The 10,072-nt window shown below is 43.4% G+C and overlaps 1 protein-coding gene across 1 annotated transcript in view; it reads left to right on the top strand.

Annotated features, from left to right (window-relative positions):
- CAPN3 (calpain 3) overlaps nucleotides 1-10,072 on the top strand; it is a 29,950-nt gene that overhangs the window by 4,502 nt on the left and 15,376 nt on the right. The window contains exons 2-7 of the mRNA XM_023527709.1: nucleotides 2,833-2,902; nucleotides 4,482-4,600; nucleotides 6,146-6,279; nucleotides 7,059-7,227; nucleotides 8,076-8,219; nucleotides 9,055-9,185. Of these exons, the coding sequence (XP_023383477.1) occupies nucleotides 2,833-2,902; nucleotides 4,482-4,600; nucleotides 6,146-6,279; nucleotides 7,059-7,227; nucleotides 8,076-8,219; nucleotides 9,055-9,185 (767 nt within the window). The remainder of the gene's footprint in view (nucleotides 1-2,832; nucleotides 2,903-4,481; nucleotides 4,601-6,145; nucleotides 6,280-7,058; nucleotides 7,228-8,075; nucleotides 8,220-9,054; nucleotides 9,186-10,072) is intronic.

A 10,072-nucleotide genomic window follows, 5' to 3' on the forward strand; every position in this document is an offset into this window, starting at 1 on the left:
AGAGAGGAAGAAGTTGGTTGTGGGGAGGAAGTATCAAATAAATTCAGGTAAAATCAAAGATTTTTTATGAATTAACCCTCAACAAGTTTGGTAACTGACCCTCACCAAACAGACATCTTTTATGAAGACAAACAATTGAGTGTCACTAGGCCATGGGTTTCCTGGAGGGCAGGCAAGGATAATTTCTCATTTTTATTGTATCCTTAATTCCTTTAGTTCTGTACATGCATAGAGCTCAATTAATGTTTGGTGAATTTAACTGAAGTAGTGTTGAAGGTAAATGTGGTATATTGGGAAATCTCTATTAATGTAAAAAAAATGTAACTCCCTTCAAAAACCTGGACCACTAAACAGAATAGATATCAGTATAGTTGCTTCTGTCATTCCAAGTAGTCAGCCCTGGAATTGGTGGGAGGTGGGAGAATGAGGAGTGCTTTTAAACTTATAGACCAAGGGGAGGAAGCTACACCCGTGACAGCTAAAAAATGTAGCTAAATTTCTAGATTTGAGTCACTCTATAATATATTCCTTATCACAGGGGAAGAACATAAAGTAGTCAAGTGTTTCAGCTGGCAAGTAACAGAGGCCCAACTCAAACCAATTTAAACCAAAAGCTCACATATAACTTTAATGTTTAAGGGCGATGTTGGATCTAGACACTGAATGCAGCCCTCAAACCATGTCATCAAGATACAGTCTCTAATATTATCTGTCTGTCTGTCTATCTATCTGTCTATCTATCTATCTATCTATCTATCTATCTATCTATCTATCTATCTATCTATCTGTCTATCTATCTATCTCCTCCTTCCTCTGACTCCCCTACTCCCCCATCTGTTTCCTCTGAGTTGGCTTTATTCTCCAGTAAGCCAACTTCACGATGGGGCAAAGTTGCCACCAGCAACTTCAGGCTGACCAGCTTAGCAACTCTGGCAGAAGGATATTTTGGGTTTTTTTTTCAATAGTTACAAGTCTTGACGCATATCTCATTGGCCCAGATTTGGTCATGTGGTTATTCTGAACCAGTCACTCTCACTTTTAATTGCCCCAACTATACATCTGGAGCTGGATATGGCAGAAGCCCATCGGAATGGCCGACAGTGGGGTTGCTTCCCAGTGGAAAATTGAAGTATAATATCAGGAGAAAGGAGAATGTATTCTAAGAAAGCAAAAACACTGGGGAGACAAAAATATGTCCACTATATCTTAATTGGCTTCTTTGTTTATTTAAAAGAAAGAACTCTTCTTTGGAAAAATGAATTTTACATGTTATTATTGGGAAATGATTTCTAAAGACCACAACCCTAATGTTGACGTTCTCTTTACTACCAGATTGTTATTGCTATTAGTTTTTTTTTTTTTTCATTTGTTGTGTTTTGTTTTTAGGGCAGAGAGATAGGAAATAATTTAGAAAGACAAACATAAATCATGAGTTAATATCCATTTCAACTTCAACACTGCAGGATTATTACTTGTTATTCAATTTTATAATTTTACATATTTTCTTTCACACTAAAAAATCTTGATTCCTAATGACATTAACATAAATTCTTATTTACTTTATCCTACAGTATACGTGTTAAAGTTTTGGACAAACAGCCAAAATGTTATATTTTAAGTCACTCGAACTCATTCTTTTTATGTGTATAGTCATGCCAGCAACTTGATATGCAGCTAAGTTCCTTTGCTTCAAATTGCTTTTAGCTGTTACAGATTGCTTTTTAAAATTATCTTTAATTTTGGCTTTTAATTCTGTAAAAATTTACATGATTTCTAAGTAAAAACTATTTTCCGTTATATTCAGAGTTTTACTTCTATCTATATTCCCATCACCTTATTCCCTTCCTCTTCCTATAGGTAGGTAACCTTTTAAAAAATTCTTGGTTGAGGTTTATCCTTCCATTGCAGTAAGAGTTTCAGATAGGAGATGTGTATGGTACGGTCTCAGCAAGACTTTCCTTCTAGCAGAAGGGACAGATTCCTGCATGCAGGGAGCTTCAGCTCACTTAGATGTGCTGGGTTGTTTTGATAGAGAGAGGAAAGGGGAGATAGGGAGTGGGGGGGAGGGAGAGAGGGCTATGTCACAGAGATAGCAAGGCTTCTTGAAGCTGTGAAGAACTGTATTAACACCAACACAGAAGCTATAATTATTTCAAATTTTTAAAAGTTATAAAACAAAGCATAAGACACACCCAAACAAAAACAAAAGCACCCTCTGTTGGCCTCTGTCAGGCTTCACTTAACTGCTGGGCCAGGGGTGCCATATTGGGTTAACTTAAAGAAATGCACTCACCAACAGATGGGGAGGCCTCTGAGGCCCGCCCAAAATTTGCTCTCTGCTCTCCCCAGCTTTCAGGTCCTGTGGATCCTGGGACATACGCTAACTCTAAATATCTGTTACCACATCTTGGGGAGAAAGATCCTTATTTTCTCTCCTGCACCTCTTTTCCTGTCATAGAAAACAAAACAAAAGCCATACTTTCTGTTGTCCCTTTGCCAGCTGTGACAGTAACAATACTGCCCTCTCAGAGTGCATCCTTAATAAGACAGCATGTCAGTGTGAGGGAGCAATGTGGAACACCGGGAAAAGGAGGCATGTTCTGGCCTCTGCCACTTATCTGCTATGTGTCCTTGGACAAGTTTTTTAAAATATTTGAACCTTGGTTTCCTTATCTGAAAAATAAGAATGATAGTGCCCAATTCACAGGATGTTTTTTTGAGGCTTAAATGAGTGGTGTATGTAACACTCCTGATACTGTAGGTCAGTACTACATAATGGACCTCAATAAATAATAACTGTGAATGCTTTATTCTTTCCTTTTTGTTTCACAGGAAATTTGCGAGAATCCCAGATTTATCATTGGTGGAGCCAATAGAACTGACATCTGTCAAGGAGATTTAGGTAGGAAAGTCCATCGGGTCATATTTAGTCAAATAATCAGGGGTGATTAAAAGATATGATCCCTTTACAGGAAGTAAAGGGACAGTAATCTGTTTTTGCTTTCAATGAATTTTTGGGAGGAGGTTTTTGTAAGATTACTTTATGTGCTGTGATTGGTTCATTCAATTACTGTTCCTCCCACATTTCTCATTAGTTCTTTTCCCTGTTTCACAGACGTAGGCCTCACTCCACAGCCTCCCCTCCAGAGTCTCAAGGACACTTATGCACCCCTCTCAGCCCTGCTTTTGACTGTTCCCATCTTCCTTAAAAGACAGCTCTGAAACCGTATACCGAAATGCCCCTTGGGCATGTAGAATCTATATACACACACAAAATGAGTTACCAAAAAGGGTGCTTGTAACTTGAACTCTTGTTTAAATTGCCCCATGGTAGCTCTATAGTAAAGGAGTCTTTCAACAAAGAGGACATTTGCCATGTGGATGAGCATCCAATTTACTGTCTGGTTAGTTACTTTGGCTGTTCCATTAGATCTTCCTCTCTCGTAGTCTCTTGTTCAGGAAGTATTATCTTTGGTGTGGACTGCGGGAAAGCTCTGTGAAGTAAAATTGGAGAGACAGACATAATTTAAAATTTGAGAGTAAAGGTCAGGAACCAAATGAAAGGAATTTGACTAATTTGGTCCCAGAAGGAGATGGTGAGGAGGTTTTAGATATCTAGGTCCCTGCACCCTGGGAAGGCTGCCAGTGGAACTCTGGGCAAGCTAGTAATCAGCCTTTTTACCAATACACTGTTTCGAAGGAAAGGCTGGCTGCCTCATTGGGGGCCAGGGGACCTCTCAGCCTCCCTCTGCAGTCTCAAAGTTGCTATCACATCCCACAGAGCAAAATAAAGGCCTGCATACTGAACCCATCCTTCTTATAAGGCAGTTCTGTAACTGTCAGTGTACTAGGTGTGCCCCTTGGGCATTCACACGCTCACTCACGCACACACAGAACAAAGTGTTACCTAGGACTACATACAGTACTCTGCTAGAAAGAAAGTTCAGGGAATGAGAAAATGTTCCCATCTCATTCCATTACCAGCAATGTCTTAATGCCCCTCATAGACTGGTTCCGGGGCAGCCGCCTAACTGGTTTTCTTTACAATACAAACCCACTTGACTAATGGGTCTCAGATGCTCAGTCTCAACTGAGGTCAGAAGGGGAAATGGACTCACGTTGCAAAGATATGGGCAGGGCAGATTTCCTACAGACGTTAGTTAGGAAGACTGACCAAATTCTGACCTACTGCTCTGTCTCTACTGAGGTCCGAAAAGGAAGTGAGTTTACATTGCAGACGGAAGAATTACCTACAGCCTTTAGGAAAACTAGTCATGGGGTGTAAGTTACCCTGTTGATCACATTGCTGCCAGACTCCTTCCCTGATTGACACCTCTGTAAGGTCAGATCTGAAAGTAGGACAGTGAGTACCACTTGAACCTTGTTCTTCAGAGAAGTGGAGCAGACCAGTGGGATTGGGTCCCTTTCTTCCCTGGAGGTACAGGCTCCTCCTGTGACATGTGCCATATGCTTTCCTGCAGGGGACTGCTGGTTTCTCGCAGCCATTGCGTGCCTGACCCTAAATGAACACCTGCTTTTCCGAGTTATACCCCATGATCAGAGTTTCACAGAAAACTACGCAGGGATCTTCCACTTCCAGGTGAGATAATTGGAGTGTAGTTAAGGGGGCTAGCTGCCATCCACCCACCACTGGTGTCCTGGCTTTGACTTCTCAGCAGCTCCAGGAAAGGTTCTACCCACCCTCCCAGCCATGGCTGTGGGCAGTGACCCCCATTAAGGCTTCAAGCAGTTATTTATCTCTGCTCCCACACACACACTCTCTGCTGTCCCCCAGAAAGGCAGGAATACATCCCATGTGCTGGCCTGTGGGTCTATTTTTGCTTCTCCAGCTAGTTGACTGCTGTTATTACCTGCAGGCCTTCTCAAGTAGATCTCTGAGATATTTCCACTGAGGATCCATAGGGCCCTTTAGATTGTGAAGGAAACACTGTCCACGACTATGGTTCCGGTTTACTTGTTTCCCTTTAAGGCAAGTCTATACCAAGTCTATCATTCACCTCTTCCAGGCTCTGGAAGAAAAGTCTGGTTAATCTGGAGACCAGGTTTCTGGGTTGGCCCAGAAATGAACCTTTGTTCCAGAATCCATTTAGACATTGGACATATTCTGGATCCAAACTATCCTGGCATTGAGCCAAATCCTGGTGCTAGCCCAGAACTGAGTGAGTTCCACATGTAGGGACCTAGCAGATCCCGGGGTTCTGAGTCACCCATCTGTCTCCAGCCCTGAAGGCTCCTAATGTCCTGGGACTGACTAAATCATCAGTCATACCTACTGATCCTGTACCTCAGGACTGAAGGCCTCAGAGAGGTCTTCTCTTCAGGTTCAGGATCAGCATCCTCCTGCCATCCAAGTATGGCCAAGGCAGCCAGGCCCTGAATTTTGTTTCTCCTCTGTGCCATCAAGCTGCTAGTTTCTCCCTCTGACATTTAAAGAGTCTGATATCTAAAGGGACATTAATACAAAGTCTAGACAGATTTTTTGCCAATAAGGGGGAAAATGTCATTAGAAGGAAATTAAGCAACATTTGGCTTTTTTTTTTTTTTTTCCAGTTGAAACTGAGTTGTTCATAAAAGAACAACATTCAAAATTGCAATTATTGCATAACATTCCTGCTACAGTCAGATTATGTTCTGGCCACTTTCTCTTCCATGTCAATCCTTCTTCAGCAGCAATTTCTACCTTGTTTGTCATCAAGAAATACATAAATCAATACCTCACTTTCACCTAGAGCAGTAGTCCTCAACCCTAGCTGCACATTAGAATCAGCTGAGATATCTAAAAATACTGATACCTGGGCCCCACCACAGACTTACTGAGCTGGAGAATGAAAATTCCAACTCCTTGGATAGTCACAGAGTACCTATTGTCCCCATTGCTGGACTGGACTCTATGGCAGAGAGGAAATGGTTCATAACTCACTTCCTGCTCTCAAGGAGCTCACAGTCCAGTTAGAGAATGATTTACACATCCCAAACTCAGAATAGTATGAACAAGCACCAAGATGTAGAGCTGAGGAAATAGGACTGCTTTGGGATCAAAGAGACCTCTAAGAAATGTGGAGTAGGGACATATTTCCCAATGGTGTTCTGAGGATGTTACTCTGTGCTTGATGCTTCTGTGCAGTTCTGGCGCTATGGAGACTGGGTGGACGTGGTTATTGATGACTGCCTGCCAACTTACAACAATCAACTGGTTTTCACCAAATCCAACCACCGCAATGAGTTCTGGAGTGCTCTGCTGGAGAAGGCTTATGCTAAGTAAGGCAACACTTTCAAAAGTGAGGCAGGTCTGGAAATGAGGAGCTGGGCTACAAGATCTAGTTGAGGTCTCACTCATGAGAGGGGGCATTTGTCTGTGTGCACGTGTGCACACATGTGTGCTGTGTGTGTGTGTGTGTGTGTGTGTGTGTGTGTGTGTGTGCTTGTGTGTGTGTGTTCAACTGTGACCCAATATCAGAGAAGATCAAGTCCAGGCAGCAACAGCTCTAACTAAAAACACTATATTTAAGAATAGAAATGAAGACACATGTAAGAAATCTTTAGCTTTAGCTTCCCATAATGAGCTCTTTAATTCTGTCTTCATGGTGACGTTACAAGTCCTAGATCCAAGCATTAATTTCTGAAGCTCAAATCCCAGGGTCTTGCTTGGCTCAACCTTGTGAGCTTGCAGTATATGAATAAAACCATATGGTCCTCAACTTAGAAGCCCCACCCCAGCTACTGATGGCTTTAATGGAGCCCTATCAGAGTTCAGGGGGTAGTGACAAGAGAACTATCAGGAAGTGGTAATAGCTAGTCTCCAGTCCCAGTGCTCTGGCTCTGTGGCCTTGGGTGAGTCACTTTGCCTCTAGAGCTCAGTTTTTCCATTGTGAAGAAAGGGAATCATAGTACCTATCCATTAGCTTACAGGGTTGTTGGAGAATTGGATGAGAGAACATCACAGGACCCAAGAATAAAGTTCTGGTGGCAATGGTGGCACCTGGGTCATGTTTCCTGGAACCCTGTGACTTCAGATTGGTCTTCATCCTCTCTCCAAGGCTCCATGGTTCCTATGAAGCTCTGAAAGGTGGGAACACTACAGAGGCCATGGAGGACTTCACAGGAGGAGTGACAGAGTTTTTTGAGATCAAGGATGCTCCCAGAGACATGTACAAGATCATGAAGAAAGCAATTGAGAGAGGCTCCCTCATGGGCTGCTCCATTGATGTAAGTCTGGGGTATGGAGTGCAGGGTAGAGAGCAGCCAAATATCAGGAAGACTTACTCAGTGAAGAACAGCATAGGGTTCTCATCTAAGACAGAGTGAATGTTTTGTTTTAGGAAGTAGGAACTGGCTCTCAACTTTGAAAATTGGGAATTTCTCAAGGGAGAAGAGTTCCTGGGGATTTTCAATATAGAGGATGAGCAAGGACATTCTAAGCCCTGGAATATTGGAAATAGGACAGAGGCCTGTGTCAGTGTAGGCCTCTATGGCTAGAACTGCTCAGTCCCAGGAAGCCTCCTTAAGCTGCCCACATACTTGGCTATGGACCTGAGCCCGTCAATGCCCTAAGAAAGCCTCCTAGTCATTGAGCTTTGATTGCGTCTCTCACTTGACACATGGGGCTTTGTGGGAGAAGCTCAGCCTATGGTCACTCTCTTAGTGCAACAAAGTTGGTTTAAACTGAGACTGGAGACAAGGATGAGAAGATGGCAGACTTGGCCAGGCCTCCTGAGTTTCAGAGACACACCTGTCCTGGGGACCGCTCAGTATATAACGGTCTTAGTGCTTTCCATTGCTGAGCTTTCCATGCCTGAGTTGAATTACTGTTCCTTCCTCTCCCAAGACTCTCAATGGATAGGAAAGCTTGGGAAGACTAGCTAGAACAACATACCCGTAGAAGAACATCTTCCTGTGTCACTTTTCTGCACCTTTTCTCCATTCATGCTCTTTTATATCTCCTCTTTTCCTTTGTCTGTCCTCTCCCTTATATCTCCTTCCCTTTTTATCACCCTCTTTTGTTTGCTCTCTCTTCCTCTCCTGGACTAACCCCTGCCCTCCCCGTTGGGCCTCAGGATGGCACAAACATGACCTATGGAACCTCTCCTTCTGGGCTGAATATGGGGGAATTGATTGCACGGATGGTGAGGAATATGGATAACTCGCTGCTCAGGGACTCAGACCTCATCCCCACAGGCTCAGATGACAGACCAACCCGGGTGTGTATGCCTCCAATTGTCAGGAGTGACCATCCTTCTGACCTGCATGACCTGGCCCTGCTGGTGTCACAGTCCCCTCAGTAGCCAGTGCCTTACACACAGACCCCCCCAACCTGGGGCCTTCCAAGGGTCTGAGTCGAGATGACTTATCCATTCCAAGGCTCCCAAAGAAGGTGAGAGAGACAGCATTTGGAGGGAATCTCTGTGGGAGCTCCTTCATACTCCATGGTCTAGTTAGTTTCTCTGATAATAAATTAACAGGAAGAAATATAAGAGAGACTTCCTTTATTTTGAAATATTTCTCCTCTTCTAACACATTTATTGAGCTCCCAGGAGGCTCCAGGTACTCTTCTAGCAAATGAAGAAAATCTGTCCTCTTTGTTCACTAAAGTGAAGTCTCAATGTAGAGCTTATATTCTAGTACTTTCGGAAATAATAACGTGCTCACTGAAGAATACTGAGCCATATAGTAAAGAAGAAGAAACATTAACCTATCTAAATTAACCCCATTTAAAGGTAATAACTCTTAATGAACCTTAGGTATATATCTTCCCAGGATTTTTCTATGCATACATCATCTAAATTTTTATTTTTAAAATGTTGTCATACTGTATGTACCTTTTTTGCAGCATGCTTTTTGTCCAGTTAGTTTTATATTCTTAATGTGTCTCCTGTAATATTAAGGGTATTCTCATGGCCAGGAGGTACACTTTCAGGGCATGGAGGAGTCCTTGTTCTCAAAGAACCCAGAAAGTGAACAAGTATGAACTGTGTCTTGGGCTATAGAACTTTTCTTTCTCAACCCCTGACAGGCTATCTGGTTTTTGTTCCACAGACAATTGTTCCAGTTCAGTATGAGACAAGAATGGCTTGTGGGCTAGTCAAAGGCCATGCCTACTCGGTCACTGGGCTGGAGGAGGTGAGCCTAACAGGGCTTGGTGGGATGAGACTTGAAGAGCTGCTTGGGTTAAGCTCCCAAAGTCAGGACTTAGCTTTCTGTGTCCCTTTGCATCTGCAGAGCTTGCCTCCTATCACGCAGTCTGCTCAAGGCTCAGGCCACATGCCTGGGGTAGGAAGGGACCACTGAGACTGGTAGGAGTAGACGTGCCACCAGATGGTACTCAGTTTATCTTTGTTTTTAGTGCTAAAGATGGCAATTTCCCCCAGCATTTCCAAGGAACAAATAGAAACCACTTTGGTTTTATGAAGTTGATTTCCTGGGGTCTCTTGCTTCCTGTTCTCTCATGGTCAGACAGGAACTATGCTTTGCTCTTGGGATATCTGACCTTCGATGGGTCATGTCAGAGACAGGAATCTTATCACACCCCTTGTGCATATTTGGGCAGTTCGTGCCCGGTACACAGGGATGGGTAGAGAAGAGCAGTCATCTGGAGCAGCCCACACAGCAGACTGGAGGAAGGGGCACCTTTTTCTAATCTTCTCTGTATTGTTCCAATTTTTAGTATATGTGCTGCTGAAGCAAGCATGGGGCACCTTTTCCTGATTGGTCCATCTGGAGGAAACATTTGTCTCTAGTTCCTCAGGTGGAAGGTCATTTTTCCTAATTTACACAGACACATAAAGTGCTAGCAGGGTCCTATAGTATATGCCCTGCTTTGTCCCTGAACACTCAGAATGGCTGTATGTTCACTGGGAAAATCACTTCTGAAAAGATGGTGAGGTGATAGCCAAGCCCTGAGTCCTCAGGTTCTGACCTCTCACCATGCCATTCCACAGGGAACTTCTGATCGGTCTCCTTGACCAGAGCCAGACAAAACAGCTCCCCTGTATGGGATTCTCTCCCCACCCCTCTCCCAGTTCTCAGGGCAAGACAAAAGACACCCTCCCCGCCC

This window comes from Pteropus vampyrus, unplaced genomic scaffold (genome assembly GCF_000151845.1).
Source record: "Pteropus vampyrus isolate Shadow unplaced genomic scaffold, Pvam_2.0 Scaffold19, whole genome shotgun sequence".
NCBI classification, from domain to species: domain Eukaryota; kingdom Metazoa; phylum Chordata; class Mammalia; order Chiroptera; family Pteropodidae; genus Pteropus; species Pteropus vampyrus.